This window comes from Odontomachus brunneus, unplaced genomic scaffold (assembly GCF_010583005.1).
Source record: "Odontomachus brunneus isolate Ranch 3 - 2012 unplaced genomic scaffold, Obru_v1 Obru_scaffold_077, whole genome shotgun sequence".
In the NCBI taxonomy this organism is placed as follows: domain Eukaryota; kingdom Metazoa; phylum Arthropoda; class Insecta; order Hymenoptera; family Formicidae; genus Odontomachus; species Odontomachus brunneus.
In genome coordinates this window covers 1,344,483-1,365,390 of record NW_022639527.1, presented here as the reverse complement: position 1 = coordinate 1,365,390, position 20,908 = coordinate 1,344,483, and the positions used below count along the sequence as shown (strand labels likewise).

The following is a 20,908-nucleotide window of genomic DNA, read 5'->3' as shown; positions in this document are numbered from 1 at the left end:
TATATATATATATATATATATATATATATATATATATATATATATATATATATGTAATATCGTTATAAATTAAAACTACCGTCTTATATACTAATTGTAGAAATCGAACGATTCAGTGTAGAACATTACTCTCATTTGTAGACTACTTCTAGGCAGCATGTTCCGCTCCTTAATTATGTATTTAACATAAGAACATTCATAAGGATATATTTACAATATTACATATTTGTATAAAAAGAAGAGTGGCCCTACATTCATGTAATAGGCACTACTCTCTAAAAAATCAGAATATTTATAAGAATATCGAAATTTCTTCTCTTTATGTCCAGATATTCAAGATGACTCTCTCGCTCACACATGATACGATCTCTTTGTCTATAAATGAATTGTCAATAGAACAAATCGCAGTCTAGTATCGCTCAAATTGCACTGAGAGTCATCATTCATTCACACAAACGTACTAGTCCTTGCACGCACACTATGCGCGCTATGTAATATATACATGTTTTATATATTGGATATCTGACAATTTATTATATATACAGGATATATATATATATATATATGTATATTTGACAATATTATTGACATACTCGTTGTATACAGGTAGGAGTCATCAAACTGAACAAAGTTCTTCTACCATTTCGCAAACAATCATTAAAATTTTGAGTTATTAATTAAAAAAGATTGGTAAATGATCACGCGCGATACGATAGATAATGGCAACGTCTGTCATTGTATATTTGTGCACTAAATCAGACTGAAAAAAATTTCTACCATACGCAACTGACCACGGAGATTTTTACTTATTAAGTAAAATTTGTAGACGATTGAGCGATTAGTGGACAATCTGAATGTATTAATCTTCTTTAATTAATAACTCAATATTTTACTGACTGTTTGCGAGATAATAAAAGAATTTTATATTCAGTTTGACGAGTTCTGCACACGAGTGTCTCAATAATTGTGATTATCAATTGTCAGATATATATATATTATATTATATATATATATATATATACTCTGTAAATATGCAATAAATTATAAATATATACATATATATTACATCGCGCTTCACAAAAAGATCAAATCGCACAAGCCTCATATTATGGCATTCCTACAGAATATCTCCATTTTATTGATCATACGTGAATATTCGAATCTCTGCTAAGGTTGCCAAGCTGAGCCTCGAATAAAATATCATTCAGCAACTTCTCAGCTATTATTCTTTGGTCCAAGCGCATGTTCCTGAGCTTCGCGGCGACATTCCGGCCGATCGCATCGTACTCGTCCTCCATTACGATCGTATTGTGAGCCGTGACGCGCAGCTGATCAATGACTTCCGGACTTTCCTCGGAAGTATGTCGGAGACTCTTCGAATTGAACGTCGTGTCGTTCCAAATTGTCGGATGCTCGTAAGAATCTTCCTTATTACTCACGCCTTCCTCCTGGAAAAAAAGAAGAATCCGTTACATTGAGTTTTCGTCGATTTCAAATCGAGTTAACGGAATTACGAGCGGCAAAAAAGCATACTAACGTCTACAGCTTTTTCAAATTTGTAGCGCTTCCCACGTGTTTCAACGGGCTTTTCATTTAACGACGCGTCGATGAAGAGCGTCGCGGGCTTTCTCTGATTAGACTTACTCTTGATTCTTTCAGCCAGAAATGGATGCACACGCTGTAAGAGAAATGACAGTTGATAAATAAAAAAGTAACAGAGACCACACATTTGGGCATACTTTCACAATCTGATATTTTAGATTTTCACAGTGTGATGAAACACTTGATCTGATTTCTGAGTCGGTGCTGGTGTTTTTTGTGGGTTTGTTCTCAAAAGGCAAATTACAATTTTATAAAATTATATATATATATATATATATATTTACAAATAAATATATCCAAATATTTTTACATATATAAAATTCTATAGAATTGTAGCTTACCCTTTGAAGACAAATCGATAAAGAACGCAGCACCAACCTAGAAGCTAGATCAAACATACTTTCATACAATTTACCTTTATGTGACTAAGGAAGTTGCCTGTGGACTTGAGGTTTCCATTTAAGTGTCTCTTACATTGGGAACAACGGACTGTGACATTGCTGTCTTCCAGTTTGGTCACTGTGAAATACTCTCCATCCAGTATAGCGGGTAATCTGACTGGAGTAAGAACTTTATTGTGTAGAGTGTTGGACTGATTCTGTTGTATTATCTGAGATTGTTCCATTTGCTGCTGCTTATCGTCCTCTTGTGTCTGTACTTGTCCTGCCTGTGACTGATTGTTCACAGACGGAGAGACGTTACATTGTTGATTCCCAGAAACCATCATGCATGAGTCAAAGTTCTGCGTTGAATAGCTGTCCATTGTAATGCAAATTTGCTTTCACTCCAGCGAGCAAGTAGTACAGACCGAATTTTACATGGAACTTTGCTTGAATTCCAGGCGGGGAACACTTAGAGCAATTGAAACACGAATAAATGTTCTTGCTGCACCCGATAGCAGTCAAACAAAATATTATTTATCTTGGATTCTTATTGAATTTTAGATAAGAATCGCCAGATAAGAATATCACGCAACGCGAATCTAGATCAGATAATAGATGAGAGCGTGTGCGCTGCTGATTAAAAATAACACTCTCGCCGTTAGTTTACCAACTTCATTGATCGTAATCTATCTAACCTAACTAACCTAACCTAACTAAAATTGGGCGCGTTCACTAGAAAAAGCGCTCTCTCTCTCTCTATGATTCCACACATGGGCTTATACTCAGTGGCCCTTTTACCACAGCATGAAGGAAGACTATTAAGAAGGAATTTATAGGTTTTGATTTGTTTCTTTTAGAAAAGATAGAAGGGGATTGGTAAAGGTAAAGTTATTGGAGAAAATTGCAGCCTTTAGGTCTTGAAGATTTTGTATGTTAATGTTGTAAAAGTTGTATATAAGTTTGCCTATCTAGCTTGGTTAAGGGGACATTTAAATATGATGTGTTCTAAATCCTGACATACAGCACCACATCCACAGTTTGCAAATAGTTTGATATTCACTTTGGGTGCTTTCCAATTGTTTAACACATCTTGACACACACGTATACAAAACCAGTTTATTGGTCATATATTATTTAAAATATCTTGTAAGATAATATACAATCAATAAACTGGTTTTGTGTAACACAGTGTATGCAACTGGAAAGCACTCTTTATGGCTGCGTTCCGAAATTCACTGCCAATACTGAAATTCTATAATATACATGACATAAACTATAGATTTTCAGTACTGGCAGTGCATTTCGGAACGCAGCCTATGTAGGTGTTGTCCAGTAATTATGGGTGCTTTCCAATTGCTTAACCATCCTGACACACACGTACACAAAACCAGTTTATTGGTCACATATTATCTAAAATATCTTGTAAGATAATATGCAACTAATAAATTGGTTTTGTGTAACACAGTACGCAACTGGAAAACACCCTATATGTCCCGATCTCAGGCGAGCGATTAGAGTGATCTGTGCTCTAGTTGTATATTTGAAAGCTTGGTGTAGGAACCAGGGTTTATCTGATAACCTCTTAATAGAATTCCAATAAACATAGACTGAATAACCCAGAGTGAGTTAACTCAGAACCAGTCAAACATGCCATAAGATTATTTAATAGAAAGTTACTATTTAGTATGCGTTAGAGATATTCGTATGTACTTGACCGAAAAAAAACTCCGATTGGAAAACTATTCTTTTAAATCGTTTGTATTTCGTATGAAGAGTTTTGAAATGCAATTGAAAAGATTTGTGAGTTATTCTATTACTTGTATTTATTGTTCTTTTTCACCCCCCCTCAAAACTAACCTAACCCAATCTATCGTCACATTAACCGTCAGTCATTGTTTATTAAAGTGTTCAACTTTTTTTCTTAATAATTTTTTAATAAACAATGACTAACGGCTAATGTGACGATAGCTTGGGTAAGGTTAGTTTTGAGTGGGAGTGTGGGGGACGCAACCCCCCGCTAGTCGTTCGATATTGCAGTTACATAATGTGATTAAAAGATCAGTAACTTGTTTAAATTGTGGGAAAGCAGCAACGTTCGACAAGTGAAAAAAAATAAAAAAAAAAGTTAAAACAATATATAACTTGCATATTTTTCGGAATCCCCCGATTGATTATCAATATTGGAATCAAAATAAATATTTTTACCAAAAGAGCTGCAAAAAGATATCAAAATTCGAAAAAGGCCTTATTGTACATAAGTACCCGAAAAAGAACCAGGAATATTGAAATACTAGATACTACACCGATCGTGCCTGACGGTACTTCCACAACAGCGCTTGAAATCGATATTTCGGCCAAATATATGATTTGTTAATATTTAATTAAAATTATTTGGATAACTCACAAACCTTTTTAATGATACTTCATAACTCTTCATACGAAATACAAACGATACCATACTGAACCTTTGTTTAATTTACCTCCGGTCATTATTTCCGGCTAAATACATGGTCCAAAAAAGAACAATTAATTACAAGTAATAGAATGACTCACAAATCTTTTCAATTGCACTTTAAAACTCTTCATACGAAATACAAACGATTTAAAAGAATAGTTTTCCAACCGGAGTTCTTTTTCCGGTCAAGTACATACAAATGTTAGAAATGCCCGATTCTGAATCGATTCGATTCTTTCCCCAAAAATAGGCTTATTCGTGTTGTTTGCACTTTTCGCACTTTAAAACTAGACAGAAGTATATTGGAATATTTCGAAGAAGCAAAAACGAGACAACCAACTAGATTGTTTTCTTCCAAGCGTCTGATTAGGCGTCCATCTCTTTTTAAAAGCGAAAAGTATGAAACATGCAAGCAGCACGAACAACCCTTTTTCCCTAAATTTGTTAGGGAAAGAATCGAATCGATTAATGGCTCCTGCACACAAAACGCGATAATGCTTGCCGCGCGGCGGAAGTTCGCGCGACAGCCAATCAATATGCTGCTTTCCGTAATAACCTTCTAGCTCTTACGGAAAAACAACATATTGATTGGCTGTCGCGTGGTCTTCCGCCGCGCGGCAAGCATTACAGCGTCCTGTGTGCAGGAGCCATTAGTAATGTATGATTAATTTTGGGCATTTCACTACACATTACGTCAGTACGTGTGATTATCATATTCCGTCATCATGCGTAATAGTACATCTTTATATTTACATTATGGTTGATATTACATGTGTTGTACGATAAGCTTTGGATACGTTCATTGGTTGACGAACAGAGAATCTAGAAATACTCTATCTCCAACCAACAAATGTATCCGAAAAACCTGTCGTACGGCACATGTAATATCAGCCTTACGGTCATCATAAACTAGCCTTTAGTTAGCAATTTAGTATGAAGATCTGTGTTTCTATATAAGTATACATTCCTGTATTTCATGGTGCATTCTGTGCGCATGCTCGAAAAGGTGCTCATTCAACACTGTTGGCAGTCGGTCGCCAGTGTTGCGGCTAAACCGTTACTCGTATTGTGGTGTGCTAGATTGCTTTATGGCGTTACTTACACGTGTGTTTGTATTGGTTTTACTGTATTTTTTTTATTAAATCGCGAGTGTCGCGTATGATTCTGTAATGATTTCGCGGTGTTGTACACGTTTTTAATACTTCAAACAATCTCCCACTGCGTAACGCGTGTGTTCTCTATTATATATTGTATCATATATTGAATTTACGATTAATCGCGTGCCGAGCCGTCGATATGTCCGCACTTGGCGTGCAAGTAAACGAGGAAATCAAGGAAGAGCGTCACACAAGGTTTGTCTTTTCTCATTTGCGATTTTCCTCCCCCTTCTGTTCTTTCCCCCATGATGCTTATGCAGTATATTCAGTACGGTGAAAGTAATTAGATGATTCGATAAATGTGTAAAGCACGAGCTTCTCGTCGTAGACTTCGACAAAAGAGCGAACATCCGACAAGCCTTGATACGTAGAGTAAATTTATGAAACTTTAAACAATCGCTTGATAATGCAACAAAGACGATTGATTGTTGAAAGCGACGTTTTTAGGTTAGGCATCTGTTTTACCGACCGATTGTCATAGCTCACGCTCGCATCATGTTGAAAGTGGCGTGCGCGAAAATTCAATTAGCTTGAAATGTTCTAATGCAGAAAGTTCTAATACGATCTTATGCCGCTAGAAAAGAGAAAAGAACACTTTATTTTCCAGTGAATCCACAAGCTCCGATGTCAGAGACACACAGTCGGAGACTTCGTCGAAGACAAGTGAAGATGCGGACAGCAATTGTACACATAATAGAAAGCACAAGTTGTCTTCTGATCGAGAACGAGCGTCCAAGGTGGCTAGGCATGACACCGATAAGGACATATCCGCTGTGAGTTCCTATATGATGCATTATTGCTCGAGTGATGCTCAGGGATCACCGATCATCTTTCCTGTTGTAGAACGCAAGTGTTCCTTCGGATCTGACGACATCTGGGAAGAGCAAGACAGACGACGATGCTTCGGAATCAAACAAAAGCGTTGACCATACCTCTTTAGTAGCTAATCATTACAACTCACTGGAAGAAAAAGGTCTACGGCAGAGGAATCAAAGCCGAATTGTGTATATGAGAAATTTCAACAATTGGATCAAGAGCATGCTCATAAGTAATTATCAATCTCTAGTAATATATTTATTGAATAATACGAATTCTTCCTGCAAATGAACATTCAATTTGTTATATTTTATTTGATTTATCATATTAATTATTCGTATTTTTTACATTGTTTAACACTGTGTACATTTTATTCATTATTTCATTTATTATTTATCATGTATAGTGAGTTGCAAAGTGATTTTCTATTACTAAACTGGTTGTATTAATTTGCACTAGTTCTTTTTTTCCACTGAGTCTCAACTACACATACCTATTTCTTTTTAAGTTCCATAGATATACACTAGTTCAGCAATTAAAAAACAGAAAAAAACAACAATAATAATATAATTAGAATGTTAAATAAATATAATTGCTGAGCAAGCTTGTTATAATAATGACTCTCAACTTGGACAGTTTAATGAGATCCCAATTTTACTATATTTAAACTGTTTTATAACCCACTATACAGATGAATACATGGGCAAAGTAAAACAGACTAAGAACCATGGTGCCCCTTTGAGGGTATTGGACATGTGCTGCGGGAAGGGTGGCGATCTACTCAAATGGAAGAAGGCCAATATCACGCACCTGATCTGCGCGGACATAGCGGAAGTGTCCCTGGAGCAGTGTCAGCAGCGGTACAACGACATGACCAGCAGAAGTTCCAACGACCGAGGTTTCGCTCCTATTTATACCGCAGAGTTCATTACGGCAGATTGTACAAAGGTAAAAAATGCACACATGTACACCCGACTTCGGGAAGTCAGTCGCCAGATATTGCTCAGCGAGGAAATGTACTCGCCAACGGAATTTTGTTAAACAGTAGTGTTTCAGGTTCGTTTGAGGGAGAAGTATAAGGATCCTAGCATGCAGTTGGACTTCGTAAGTTGCCAATTCGCGTTTCACTACAGCTTTGAGTCCTTATCACAGGCGGAATGCATGCTGCGAAACGCTAGCGAGACCCTGAGGCCAGGGGGCTACTTCATCGGCACCATTCCGGACGCGTATGATTTAGTGTAGGTGTTCATACGGAAGTATTTCAGTCTTTATGCGGAATTATATCGATATACATATCAAATGTATATTCACGTATATTTACTTATTTATTTATTCTGCAGTTCCAGGTGGCAGAAGTGCGACGGTAATAAGTTCGGCAACGACGTATATAGCATCGACTTTTTATGCGAAAATAAAGAACAACCGCCACTTTTCGGCGCCAAGTATAATTTTCATTTGGAGGGAGTGGTCGATTGCCCGGAATTCCTGGTGCACCTGCCCACGCTGCGTAAATTGGCTCTGAAAAATGGTCTCGACTTAGTGTCATTTGAAAAGTAAGAGAAGACTATGTAATTAATATGCCCTGCAGCACATAGTTGTAGGTGTCTAAACCGTTTTACAACCCACTGTACAAACATACGACGGCAGACGTCGCCATCACAACTCATCTACCATGTTGTATATAATCATTCACTAAACTTCTTTAATTAATAATTCAAAATTTTACATGGTTGTTTGCAAAATTGTAGAGAAATCTTGTGTTCAGTTTGATAAGTTTTATCTGTACAACGCGGCTGCGTAAGGAATTATTGAACATCCCGTATATTATTATAAAAAAAGATTATGAATAGATTGTTATATTTTCGTGTACGTAATGTACTTATCAAAATTTATCTGTCCGAAGGTTTGATGTATTTTACGAACGTTTCAAGAATGAAGGCAAATCCTTACTGGGTAATATGCAAGCGTTAGAGACTTATCCGCCGTTCCACGAGGTACCGATGCTCGGCAATTTGGACCAGGATTATCAGCATGCCATTCAGTACATGCAGAACTTGCCCGATCATCGCAAAATCGGCACTCTTTCGCAGTCAGAATGGGATGTTACTTGTGAGTATAAAATGTTAGTAACAGCACTAAACGAAGTTGAAGTTTTGGACACTGCAACAACAATATCTTTTTGCAGCGTTATACGCCGTGTTCGCGTTCCGAAAGATGAAGACAGTTTGGAATAGCGAGGGGAAGCCAGAGTATGTGGCATGAAGTCTATGTAAAACTCGTCAGAACAATCATTATCAACAAAAATAAAGAGATAAATCATCATAACAAAATTAATAAAGAATATTTGTTGAGTCGATTTAACAATCAGTCGAGATGATGGAAAACACTTAATGATATATTGTCGATCGGCTGTTTTTAGCATTTTAACTTCCGTTACTAATTATGTGATAAACAATTAAGACAACAAATCTTTGTTTTGCCGCAACGACTGCCGCAAGACAGTACTGCAAGTGCAAAATGCAAATTTTTAAACAAAAATTAGTGATTTGACTTATATTTACATAATTTATACTTAAATAATTTATATTCATATTTAAGAATCTCACAAACTTTATATAAATCGATCGGAAATATTATATTTTCTTAAAATAGAACACATACGCATATGCGATATCGGCATAATTTGGCTAATAAACAGTTTTTTCGTAACAATATGTTAATATCTTTGAAAAAGTGTAATTTTCCATATTTCCGAGCTTTTTTAAAATATGCAATTGTTGGTATGTCAGAATTTTCGAATAATCAGATCTGCCCAAATCAGATATAATGCAGTCCTAATATTGTTAAATAAAATTCAATTGTCATAATTTTCAGAACTTTGATCCAAAAGAAAGTGTATCATTATTCCTATTACATTTAAAATACAGGAAAATAATGATTCTCACCACTCAGAAAAGATGTCATTACTTCAAAAATTCAGAATATTCAATAAAAGAAATTACTGTTCTATACTCATTGAAATTAGTTGTAAATCATGTAAATTTGTGAGTACCAACTTTTTTGTATATATAATGTTATATTTGTGTGAGTACAAACTTTTTTGTACATATATAATGTACATGTAATGTACATAATGTTATATCACAGAATCAGATCAAATTTAATTATTAGACATCTGCAGCACGCCAACAATCGCATATTTCAATGGGATATTTTATAAGTATATTTCAATGCTACCTGAACATATAGAAAATTGATCTTTTTAAAGATATTAACATGTTCGATGATGAAAAAAACTCGCGTTCTGCTAATTAATATATCATTGTAACAAAATGGTGATTCTACTTAATTATTTCTCTGTCAAAACAGAAATGTGAAACTGTTTCTTTCTTGTTAAATATTCTGTAATCTAAATTTCCTAAGTGACTCTATACACAATGGGAAAAGTGTACTATACACTTGATCTCTTATGTAAACCACATTATTATATTTATACATGTGTAGTATACACACGCAAAACCTTCACATATATTTACATCAGAAACATCATCTCATGCAAACGCAATAATTCCCATAAATTGCATTTAGCAAAGGGGTGATTTCGCGATGAAAATAATTCGTCTGTATTTTCAATGTAACAAGAATAAAGATACATTGTTTCGCGTCAGAGTTTTGTAAATTGTAAACTATCGAAGCTACGATTTAATCAAATCTCAATCTCGACTCGCAATCAACTTCAATATAACGTGAAGTTGAATCGATCGGAGGCAATGTCGCTTCTCAGGGACGAGGAATAAAATTGAAACGGGAAGAATAATTTCAAAATTATCGTATTCTTCTCACATTCTCGCCATTGTGATCAAGTACAATGTACGTACTTTCATTTATTGCTCAGCTACGTCGGCCATTTACTCGAAATTTCTCGACGATGAAGGCGTTCGTGATAAAAATTCCCCGTCACACAACAAAGTCCCATTTTCCTGATCCACGTGCGAAATGCCCTGCCATTACCGGTTTCCGCTGCAGCCGACCTGAAGAAATCAAGAAAATACAAGATTCCCTTGCTAGATAGAACGCGATTGATAAGTATAACGGGCGATTGAAGCCTGCATAATCGCACTCTCGTACGTTCGCGTTTTTACATTTCGTTTTACGATATAGAGACGTGCGGTGACGACAGACACAAAATCCTTGCGCGTGTTGTACGTACATTCGTTTTCAAGCGTGCAAAGGTATATTTTCTTTTAGTGTGAAAAGTGAAAAGCGAACATTTCCCAAAGAAATATTTAGAATGTCCAGATTTAATTTAAGTTAGAATCAAGTTAGGAAATTTGCACTTTCTACGAGTCCACATAAGGTAAACGTCCCAGTGATCGAACATACATGACGTCCCAATGATTAACATATTAGTTTTGTATTTTCTTTATTAAAATGCTTTTCAATATACAAAACAATATAATAAATAAAAAGAAATATTTAATTACTTTGTGATTTTGTTTCATTTATTGATAAGCATCTTAACAAATATATTATTAATTCATTATTAATAAGCATCTTAACAAACACAAATATATTATTAATAATTCAATTATCGGTACACGTTCAATTACTAGGACATTTACCTTACTAGAGGAAAAAGATTCATAAATGAGCCCTTGAACCCGAACGTGTTTTTAAATCAGCCGCGTCGAGAGAGCTGCGCGCGCAACACCGGCTGACTTCAGACGTGTGTGTAAAGTGAACGTCACGATTCACATCTCGAGTGCATTCAACGTACTACACATAGCGACAGCGCGTCTCGGGCAATCGAACTCGTGGAAACTATACCGGTTTCGATACTCCGGCGGTGAATGACTCCCGGGATCTCAGGCGCACGAATCGTCGTCTGGAATTGCTGGCGAACACGACGGAAACACTCTTCGGAGATCGAAGAGGCGGAGCGAACGAGCGCCTGCGCAGTCCTGCAATTCTGGTACTTGGATTGTGTCGCGGGGCGCTGCCGCGCGCGACCGTCGAGACAGTGAGACAGTCGCACGGTGGACGTACGCAAGTCGTGACGGTGGAGGAGGTGCAGAGCGTCGACGTACGGCGCGCACTGCTGCTGCACGGTTTGTAAAGTCTCTCTCTCTCTCGCGCGTGCGACACGTGTAAATATCCGGGGCTGAATCGCGCGCGCGTCCGCGACTTTGCCCGCGGCTACGTGAATCCCGCTAGGTGAAACGCCGCCGCTACCACTGCCTCTCGCCTGCGTTGGCCGACCAAGTCTATCAGGCCTCTCTCGTACACACACGTCTGCGTCGGGAAATGGAGCTCGAGCAGGCGGCGTCGCAGGCCATCACGGACCTGGTGAGTGATATATTCAGGGTGTACGCGGGCTCATGCATCCGCGTAGGTGCTCATTTTTGCGATTTTCGCTCGCGCGAACGCTCTCGCCTCTTGGTCGCGCTGCGGCATCGGCGACGCGAAATTTTTCTAAGTCCCAAAATGGCGTCTTGCGGCTAAGTCCTGTGCCGTGCATGGCGCGAGCGCCGAACAGCCGAGAATGCCTCCGTGGCCAGTGTGTTCACACTGAGTCGACGCGTCACTGAGATCACAAGAAACTAGAGCGTCTCTCTTTTTTCTTCTTGCACTCCTTACGAGTCCGTTCCTCATGAGCTTTGTCTGTTTCAGGATAAGCAACGATCCAAGGAGATCGACAATGCGTCCGGGAATCATAACGGTGAGTGCTTTCCTTCAGTCGCGAGCGAGACATACACCGAACGAGCATGTTGTAACTGACGATCGGACAACGACGATACGATTCGCGATTATTGCGTTGATCGTCAGCGTTCCGTGCGGCAGATCGGGAACTGCTAGAGCACGTGCTTGGATCGCGACGAAGAGCACAGGATCGTTTGTGGTCATTTCCTGGCATACAACTGGTTCCTTTTTCTTTTCGAATTCAGCACACGTAGCGAGAAAATCTCGCAAACGAGAGTTCCAGACTCCGCGAAATCGAATTTTCTAATTTCCCGATGCTTAATAAGATACGACGCGATGCCGTTTCGCATTTACTCGAACGAATACGGAACGACGTCGTGAGAATACGTCACTCATTTTCGATTCAAAGTTGTGAAAGCGCGCGCTTTTTTGAATGTCTCTTTGAGGAAGAGACCTCTTGATGTTTTTCATAGAATTGGATTCTCAAGAAGACGATAAAATACGCGGAATATTGTTTTGTTTTGTTATATCTTTGACTTTATTTTGCTGCTATGATCAAATTTTATATATATTTTACATAATTTTTACATAAATAAATAAATATATATATATATTTTTTTTATTGCGTAAAACTGTAGTGGTAAGTAAACAAATGAGACTAATATTCTAAAGTGATTTTGTTATGTACATATCAAAACTTTACCTTAAATTTACATAATTTCCATAGATACTCATATCAATGGAATGTCTAATGGTTTCGACAAGAAGAGGGAAAACAAGTCTGAGCATAGAGAAAAGGATAAAGAAAGATCTCATAAATCAGACCACAAGGATAAAGACCGAAGCAAAGATAAGGAGAGAAATCATAAAAGCGAACATAGGGATAAAGACAAAGACAGGCATAAACATAGTTCCAGTTCTATCAAGGATAAGGAGAAGCATGACAGCAGTAGCAAGGATAAGGACAAGGAGAAGAAGAGCTCCTCGTCCAGTAAAGACAAGGAGCACAAAAGCAGCAGTAGCTCCTCCAGCAAGGATAAGGACAAGAGCAAAGACAAGGAACATCATCACAAGTCAAGCTCGAGCTCTAAAGATAAAGACAAGGATAGGTAAGAAGAAGGGGAAGCAACTTGGAAGTTTATATATTGATGCATATTCAATTATTGCACTCATAAAATATGCAATTGATTCTTTTAGGCATCATAGTAGCTCCAAGGATAGCTCAAGCAAGGACAAAGATAGCTCAAAGAGCAAAGACAAAGACAGACATAGACACAGTTCCTTGAATTCTAGCTCGCGCGACAAGGATAAGGACAAAGATAGAAGTATTTCGAAAGACAAGGAGAAAGATAGAAAGCATTCGTCGGAGAAAGACAAGGAGAGACATTCCACTTCTCATTCGAGCGACAAGGAGAAGCACCGTTCGGACAAGGACAAAGACAAGCACAGCTCGTCGTCCAGCAAAGACAAGCATCGCCATGAGAAGGACAAAGACCGCCACCGGCACGATAAAGACAAATGTAAGTTGACCTATCAAGTACTTGCATATGTTTCATTTCGCTCTCTTTAATCATGCCACTTCGTTCGCAGCTAAGCATCGCGACGACAAAGAGAAGAAGGAGAAAGACGTGAAGGAGGAAATTAAAATTAAGGAGGAGCTGAAGGAAGAACCGAACGTGAAGGTAAATCACGCGATTAACGAAGGGTTGCGCATGCACTCGGAAGTAAAGCTGGAAATAAAGGAGGTAATTATCGCTCGAGGCCACTTGTTGTGCGTTTTCGCGAAGATAAGAAATGAGATATTAAAGTGAAACACGCTTCCGCAGGAACCGATGACGCAAATGGATCTAGATGACGACGATGATAGCGGTGGCGAGCAACTTTACATTAAGGAAGATGACGAGGAAGAACCGACTAAGGAGGAAGAGGCTAGTGTGGACTCGACGGATGCAAACGATACTAGACTCTCGGATCTCCATAACACCACAATTAAGACGGAAGACGATTCGGAGGAAGATAAACCATTGGTAAATATTGTTTTGGTCCTGGTGAACGGTAGTATATTATATTATGTTTTATATTATTTTATTAACACGTTCGTTATACCGGCGACACATTAGCGCAATGCATCGATTTATCAAGATCAATGCTACCTATATGTGATACATCATTATACATAAAATATTAAAGTTCTGTTTTGTCTACTAATTACATTTTATATATTTAAGGTTCCTGGTCCGGCTGCTACGGAATTTTGAATTGTTGACATCAGAAGCGAGAAAACTTATGGTAAAAGTTTTTACGTGCCATTTTCAAATAAAAAGATACTTGAACGAAAGAATACTTTAAATCGCTTGAGTATCGTAAATTATAAAATGCTCTAAAAACTATAATTTTCCCTTGACAGTCAATAAATAGTCTTAAAATTAAAATTAAAAGAAATGATTGTATATCACATTAATTTTAGAACTATTTATTGGCCATCAAGAGAAAAAGATAGTTTTTGGAGCATTTTACGGTATCTTCAAGCAATCTGAAATACTTTTTCAATTAAATATCTTATTTGAAAATGATACATAAGAATTTTTGGCGTGCGTTTCCTTTTCTGATCTCATAAATCCAAGAGTGCTATAGCAGTAAAACTAGAGGCCTTAATGTGTGCATAAACGCAAACATACTATGTGAAGTATAACTATTAAAAATATACATATGAAACATATACGGATTTTAATAAGGATTCTTAATGTAAATACTGTAGCGAACGTGTCGGTTATTAAACGCGTTGGCATTAATTTACTATTATTCGATTGAATACGCACTTAACATAGTCTGCGAGGTCTAAGGTGTCGCCAAGTGTCAAGAGAAAGAAGATCGACTCGGACGACGAGGAAGATCTGCCGTTGATGGCGCGCAAAAAGTCGAAGAAAACCAATCCGAAGGCCAAGAAGAAGAAACGAAAATATGAGGATGACGAAGAGTCCGACGAACCCGAAGAGGTATACACTATATGTGTTGCTAAGATTATGAAATCACAAGAAAACTTCCAACTATTTCACACCGAAAAATTTTTTTTCTGCTATGTATATTAAATCAAATGTTTATTGGAATGCTAAATTCCACGTTTATTGCAGAAACCAAAGAAGAAGAAGAATACGAAAGTGGCGAAAGCTGGGGAATCCCACACCCCCAGCCCAAGGAAGAAGAAGCAGGAGGAGGAGCAAGAAGTTTGGAAATGGTATGAACACAAACTTTTATACAATATCTATATAGATTGTTAACATATCTGTATATAAGCACAGTTGAGAAATTGATGGGAGGTGTAAATGTTGGTAGGCATAACAGCCATTTTAGAAAAGCACAGCTGTTTACTTCTAATTAATCAATTTTGAAGTCAAAGTTTATAACATTATGAGCTTTTTCCTTTGTTTCGTGTATACCATATGCTGTTTAAATCTTAAACTTTTTTTACACTATATATGCTTATTTTGTCTCTCTGAAATATGGCGACAGGATTTACATATGCATTATATCTGAATGTGCCTGACGACAGTCTCAGTATTACTTAGAAGTCTGTAGGTACGAATGAGCGGAACCTTGTAATATCTCTTCCAAGTGATCACGTGACTGCTCTAACCCAACCAAACCAAACCGTTGCTTGAGTTACAACCAAACCCGACCTAACCTAACTTGAACTACATTTCTTCACATTGTGCTTCCTAACCACATCGTGTATCAATTCTGTTGCGATAGAAAATGACAATAATGTACAATGAGAAATCTAGTGAAAAATGTAGTCACTCAATTTTTAACGAAACGTTCATTCAATGTTGGAAGTAACTGCGAGTACGTTCATAAAACGAGAAATATGCTTCTAAGGTTATATCTATCATATAATCACTAGTGTTCGGTTTTTATATATTTAGCGTGCACGTTTGGGTGCTTAATGTGATATTTTTTCTCAAATTTAACATTAATTGAACATTAAATGTATACTTTTTTATTTTTTTTTAGGTGGGAAGAAGAAAAGAAGAGTGATGGTACAAAGTGGCACTTCTTGCAACACAAAGGGCCAGTATTCGCCCCGCCCTATGATCCTCTGCCATCTACAGTAAAGTTTTACTACAACGGCAAGGAGATGAAATTAACCCAAGACACAGAGGAAGTCGCGACCTTCTACGCGCGCATGTTGGACCACGACTACACCACTAAGACTGCATTTAATAACAACTTCTTCAGCGACTGGCGCGACGTGATGTCCGAATCAGAACGTGCCAAAATCACCGACTTATCCAAGTGCAATTTCAAGGAGATGCACACGTATTTCTTGCAGAAGAGCGAGGAACGCAAGGCAATGACGAAGGAAGAGAAGCAGAAGATCAAGGAGCAGAACGAAGAGACCCAGAAGGAATACGGCTTCTGCACCATCGACGGCCACAAGGAGAAGATCGGTAACTTCAAGATCGAGCCGCCAGGTCTGTTTCGTGGTCGCGGCGAGCACCCGAAGATGGGCAAGTTGAAGAAACGAGTGTTGCCGGAGGATGTGTTAATTAACTGTTCGAAAGACTCCCATATACCAAAACCACCAGCTGGTCATAAGTGGAAAGAGGTGCGACACGATCCCAACGTTACCTGGCTCGCTTCCTGGACGGAGAATATTCAGGGCCAAGTGAAGTACGTGATGCTGAACCCATCCAGCAAGCTCAAGGGCGAGAAGGACTGGCAGAAGTACGAAACAGCGCGAAAACTGGCGCAGTCAATTGACAAGATTCGCTCTGAGTACCGGGAAGATTGGAAAAGTAAAGAAATGCGTATTAGACAGCGCGCCGTAGCCTTATATTTCATCGACAAATTAGCGCTTAGGGCTGGTAATGAGAAGGATGAGGATCAGGCGGACACTGTGGGCTGTTGCTCCTTGCGAGTGGAGCACATAAAGCTGCATGAACAGAAAGGTGGAAAGGACTACGTAGTTGTGTTTGACTTTTTAGGTAATAATCTACTCAAGTTTTTACATTTTAAAGAAATACTCTAGAGTTTTTTTTTATTATCATTATTAAAGAGGTTTTATATTATAAATTTACCAAATGTTCTTTGTACATCTTTTGAGATTCTTGAGATAACTTGAGATAATCTCTTCCTTGGTAAAAATTTAATTGAATGTTACTTTTTTATAGTATTTCTACTTTTAATGTTGTATATTTACATAATTAAGTCAGAAAATGTTAAAATCAACTTGAAGGAAGATAGGAAAATTTATTGTTCATGTTCTTCATGTTCTTTAAATTTCAAGTAATCTCAGTTGTATCATATCTCTATAATTTTTATAAAACTAATTAACCCACTAATTATCCCACAGGTAAAGATTCTATACGATATTACAACGAAGTGCCGGTGGAGAAGCGCGTTTTTAAGAATCTTCAACTTTTTATGGAGAACAAATCACCTGGAGACGATTTGTTCGATCGGCTCAACACTACCGTCATGAACAAACACCTGAACGAATTGATGGAGGGTCTCACCGCTAAAGTATTCAGAACTTACAACGCGTCATGGACGCTGCAACAACAATTGGACAAACTCACAGATCCCAACGACACGGAGGCGGAAAAAATCCTGTCGTATAACAGAGCTAATCGCGCTGTCGCCATACTGTGTAACCATCAACGTTCCGTGCCAAAGACTCATGCAAAGTCGATGGAAAACTTGAAGGCAAAGATAGAGGCTAAGAAAGAAACAATATCCGAGGTCGAGCTGCAAGTGAAAGATGCCAAACGGGACGCGAAGCATGGTTCGGTGAAAGAAAAAGTGTACGTTGTCGATCCATATACCATGTGGTAAAAACCCTGAACGTGTTATTTTAATTGTTTTGCGATACTTTTGCAGAGTGTACGAGAAGAAGAAGAAACAGCTGGAACGTTTAAAAGACCAATTAACAAAGCTGGAGGTTCAGGCGACCGATCGAGAAGAGAACAAAGAGATCGCGTTAGGCACCTCCAAGCTGAATTATCTCGATCCTAGAATTTCCGTTGCATGGTGAGCGTTTTATAACTTTATTATAAAACATTATTTTATTTATATTTGATTATTTGTATTTAATGGCGACACAACGCTCTTTTGCGAGACATCTTTCGTCTTCTGATAATTCTACAAATTTTCACGTTTCCACAGGTGTAAGAAGCACAACGTGCCGATCGAGAAGATATATAACAAGACTCAGAGGGACAAGTTTAGATGGGCAATAGACATGGCAGGACCTGACTACATTTTTTAACTCTGTGAGAGTTTGCTGTCGCGTACGTCATGAGAAGACGCCTCTCTTCAACAATGTATTTAGTGAATTTTACGTTTTAGAAAAGTCGGGAGACCAAACGAGAGAGAAAGAGAGAGAGAGAGAGAGATCGAGAAATAGAAAGAATGTGAGAAATTCAGAATTTTTTACACGAATGCACGATAGCGAAATATGAATGTGAGAATGCGAAAACATATTTTCTATAGGATATTCAAACGATTATTATTAATTAATCGACCAGCGACTATATATATATATATACATACATACATACATATGTGTATATATATATATGTGTATATATAAACACACATATATAGTGGTGTGCAATTAAAATTTGTCAATGCCTCGGTAGAGCCGATTACGTGCTTGGCACTTGCCATTGAGGCAAGTTTGTTTTAGCTGCAATGCCTCGCCGAATTTGTCTATACAATGTATGACGACTGTTTATCTCCCGAGCGAGTCCTGATGAACGGTGATTTGTGGGAGCGTGACAAGCAAATTTGTCGGGAGATAATTTTCGCGCGAGAGCAAAAGCTATGTGTCGTAATTTTGTTTCCTCGATTAGGTAGAAATTTATATTTACATACGTGTGTATTAGGAAAGTAACGATGAATTCGTGCGAAAAAAAAAAATATCTCGATTCTAAGACGCAGTATCAAATGGTGCGAAGAGGCGTGTATCTGATGTTCACTGCGTTATCATGTACATATAGGGGGATTCGTGAATGACACGAATACACAATTTACACTTCGATTTAAAAAGGAAAAAAAATAAAATTAACTCACCGGAGAAGGCAGCTGAATTTTGTATTCCCTTAAAAACACAAATACCATACACACAAACACACACGCAGCATACTTGTTTTTCATAAATGTATGATAATAGTGTCATTTCACATCGAGTACCATTTACATTTTACATCGTGTATGAAGACATACGTAGGGTATTACCGATATCGTGCACTTCTTTTTTTATATAAAAAAAAGAGCGGAAAAAGAAAAAACGAGAAGACAGAAAGAGGTGATTAGGCAAATTATACTATTCAGGGGTCTTATTCTAGTACATATTGAGCGCTAAATATGCCTTTCTGATTCTCAAGCTGGAACATTTCTGGCGAACCTGTCGTTCGTGTACGAATGAAATTTGGAATTAAAAAGGCATACTTAACGTTCACTATATATATCGCTAGAATAGGGCCTTGGGTCTATATTACCGTTCCCCAAAACTGAATCCGACGTAAAGCATAATCGGGACATATAAATATATTTATATATATATATTTAAGTGAATCGTCGCTTTTTTTAGCGATTTATGTTTTATAAGAATGTCTAGACGCTATAATAATAATAATAATAAACGAGAAACTGTTTGATTTCTTTTAGTGTTATTTGCACATTTCGCGCCGTGCGACCAATCGTTCGGGCTCACGTTGAAGGATATTAGCACATAACACACTCACATATACACATACATATATATATGTATACGTATATTTTACGCTCACTTGACGATAATAAGGCGTAGCATTAAGCTTCCCGTTTTCGCAGTCGAATCGAGACACATTCTGGCGTATGTGCTTTTATATATATATATATATATGTATATATATATATGTATATATATATATGTATATATATATATATATATGTATATGTGTACACACACACACACACATATATATATACATGTATGTATATGTGTATATATATATATATGTATGATGTATGTATGTATGATGTATGTATGTATGATGTATGTATGTATGTATGTGTATATATATATATACATATATATTTATATGTATATATATGTGTGTGTGTGTATATATATATATAAAATACGATATTTCTGTAGATTTCGTTGATTCCTTTGCTTTCGTTTCACACGCGTTATCAAGTAATTACATTAATTCTCCCCATAAGTGGGAACTGCTTGTATTACGGAAATTATTATTTTTATTAGCTTGTATAAGTCCGTTTGTTCTCGATCTGCTGAAAATGAGTCAGAAGCCTCGATGAGAAAGAGAAAGGGAGACATGAATATACGATTGCGCTGTCGATAGCAAATAGTGTCGACTATTTATCTCGGAGAATGTAAAATGTTCCGACGAACCTACTGTTATGTGCGCATAAAAGCATGAAATCATTACTCGTACATGTAATTATATGCGAATAAGTATAACATAGATAATCAATGAATTTGTAATGCTGAATTACATCGGATCACAGCAAGACACGTGTACGTACGATTAAAGCTTGCGCATTCTAACTTGAAAGCAAACGATCGAACGTCAGACGAACGACGACGTAATGTCGTTCATTCTTCTTGTTTCGACGCGTAACAGGAGCGAGTAAAGAACTGATACGCGAAAGTTTATCATACGATCGATATCTGTATGATAGTTGCCGAATCTGGTGATTCAGCCGACGCGATATTCAGATTCGGGTGCGCGACGATGAGTTCTTTAAGTTCATTCGCGAAATAAACGAAACGTGATATTCGGTAT

The 20,908-nt window shown here is 37.5% G+C and overlaps 3 protein-coding genes and 1 long non-coding RNA gene across 9 annotated transcripts; 2 read left to right on the top strand and 2 right to left on the bottom strand.

The window, feature by feature from the left end:
* Nucleotides 1-134: 134 nt before the first annotated feature.
* On the bottom strand, nt 135-2,874 carry LOC116847413. The gene is made up of 3 exons (XM_032822390.1): nt 2,018-2,874; nt 1,538-1,678; nt 135-1,448 (listed from the first exon to the last, which is right to left on the bottom strand). Exons 1-3 carry the CDS (start codon nt 2,363-2,365, stop codon nt 1,143-1,145), a joined length of 795 nt encoding a protein of 264 aa, XP_032678281.1. The 5' UTR covers nt 2,366-2,874; the 3' UTR covers nt 135-1,142.
* Nucleotides 2,875-5,447: 2,573 nt separating this feature from the next.
* Nucleotides 5,448-10,080, top strand: LOC116847410 (mRNA cap guanine-N7 methyltransferase). Its single transcript, XM_032822388.1, has 8 exons — nt 5,448-5,792; nt 6,205-6,370; nt 6,441-6,645; nt 7,105-7,361; nt 7,470-7,651; nt 7,754-7,966; nt 8,317-8,522; nt 8,599-10,080. Exons 1-8 carry the CDS (start codon nt 5,737-5,739, stop codon nt 8,673-8,675), a joined length of 1,362 nt encoding a protein of 453 aa, XP_032678279.1. The 5' UTR covers nt 5,448-5,736; the 3' UTR covers nt 8,676-10,080.
* On the bottom strand, nt 7,836-11,375 carry LOC116847415. 3 transcript variants are annotated; one of them, XR_004378755.1, is made up of 3 exons: nt 11,241-11,375; nt 10,292-10,444; nt 7,836-7,931 (listed from the first exon to the last, which is right to left on the bottom strand). It is a non-coding gene; the product is annotated as an uncharacterized LOC116847415 (long non-coding RNA). The 3 variants fall into 3 exon arrangements; XR_004378757.1 differs by lacking the exon at nt 7,836-7,931 and adding an exon at nt 8,433-8,573; XR_004378756.1 differs by lacking the exon at nt 7,836-7,931 and adding an exon at nt 8,468-8,588.
* Nucleotides 11,376-11,607: 232 nt separating this feature from the next.
* LOC116847405 (DNA topoisomerase 1) lies at nt 11,608-19,774 on the top strand. 4 transcript variants are annotated; one of them, XM_032822368.1, is made up of 12 exons: nt 11,608-11,759; nt 12,084-12,132; nt 12,841-13,222; nt 13,311-13,633; nt 13,704-13,858; nt 13,940-14,140; nt 14,957-15,109; nt 15,245-15,348; nt 16,125-17,098; nt 17,467-17,917; nt 17,994-18,143; nt 18,279-19,774. In XM_032822368.1, exons 1-12 carry the CDS (start codon nt 11,718-11,720, stop codon nt 18,379-18,381), a joined length of 3,087 nt encoding a protein of 1,028 aa, XP_032678259.1. In that variant the 5' UTR covers nt 11,608-11,717; the 3' UTR covers nt 18,382-19,774. The 4 variants fall into 4 exon arrangements, with proteins under 4 accessions (XP_032678259.1, XP_032678258.1, XP_032678261.1 ...); XM_032822367.1 differs by having other exon boundaries at nt 14,942-15,109; XM_032822370.1 differs by lacking the exons at nt 11,608-11,759; nt 12,084-12,132; nt 12,841-13,222; ... (3 more) ...; nt 14,957-15,109; nt 15,245-15,348 and adding an exon at nt 15,806-15,956.
* Nucleotides 19,775-20,908: the final 1,134 nt, after the last annotated feature.

What these genes read in the sequence shown, in the direction of transcription:
- LOC116847413 (XM_032822390.1), bottom strand. Translation starts at nt 2,365, where the DNA reads ATGGACAGCTATTCAACGCAGAACTTTGACTCATGCATGATGGTTTCT. An exon ending in ACTTCCTTAGTCACATAAAG is followed by an intron (nt 1,679 to 2,017) that starts GTAAATTGTATG and finishes TTTCTCTTACAG; the next exon opens with CGTGTGCATCCATTTCTGGC. An exon ending in AATTTGAAAAAGCTGTAGAC is followed by an intron (nt 1,449 to 1,537) that starts GTTAGTATGCTT and finishes CTTTTTTTCCAG; the next exon opens with GAGGAAGGCGTGAGTAATAA.
- LOC116847405 (XM_032822367.1), top strand. Translation starts at nt 11,718, where the DNA reads ATGGAGCTCGAGCAGGCGGCGTCGCAGGCCATCACGGACCTG. An exon ending in CGCAGGCCATCACGGACCTG is followed by an intron (nt 11,760 to 12,083) that starts GTGAGTGATATA and finishes TGTCTGTTTCAG; the next exon opens with GATAAGCAACGATCCAAGGA. An exon ending in AGTCCGACGAACCCGAAGAG is followed by an intron (nt 15,110 to 15,244) that starts GTATACACTATA and finishes CGTTTATTGCAG; the next exon opens with AAACCAAAGAAGAAGAAGAA.
- LOC116847410 (XM_032822388.1), top strand. Translation starts at nt 5,737, where the DNA reads ATGTCCGCACTTGGCGTGCAAGTAAACGAGGAAATCAAGGAAGAGCGT. An exon ending in CCGATAAGGACATATCCGCT is followed by an intron (nt 6,371 to 6,440) that starts GTGAGTTCCTAT and finishes TTCCTGTTGTAG; the next exon opens with AACGCAAGTGTTCCTTCGGA. An exon ending in GACTTAGTGTCATTTGAAAA is followed by an intron (nt 7,967 to 8,316) that starts GTAAGAGAAGAC and finishes ATCTGTCCGAAG; the next exon opens with GTTTGATGTATTTTACGAAC.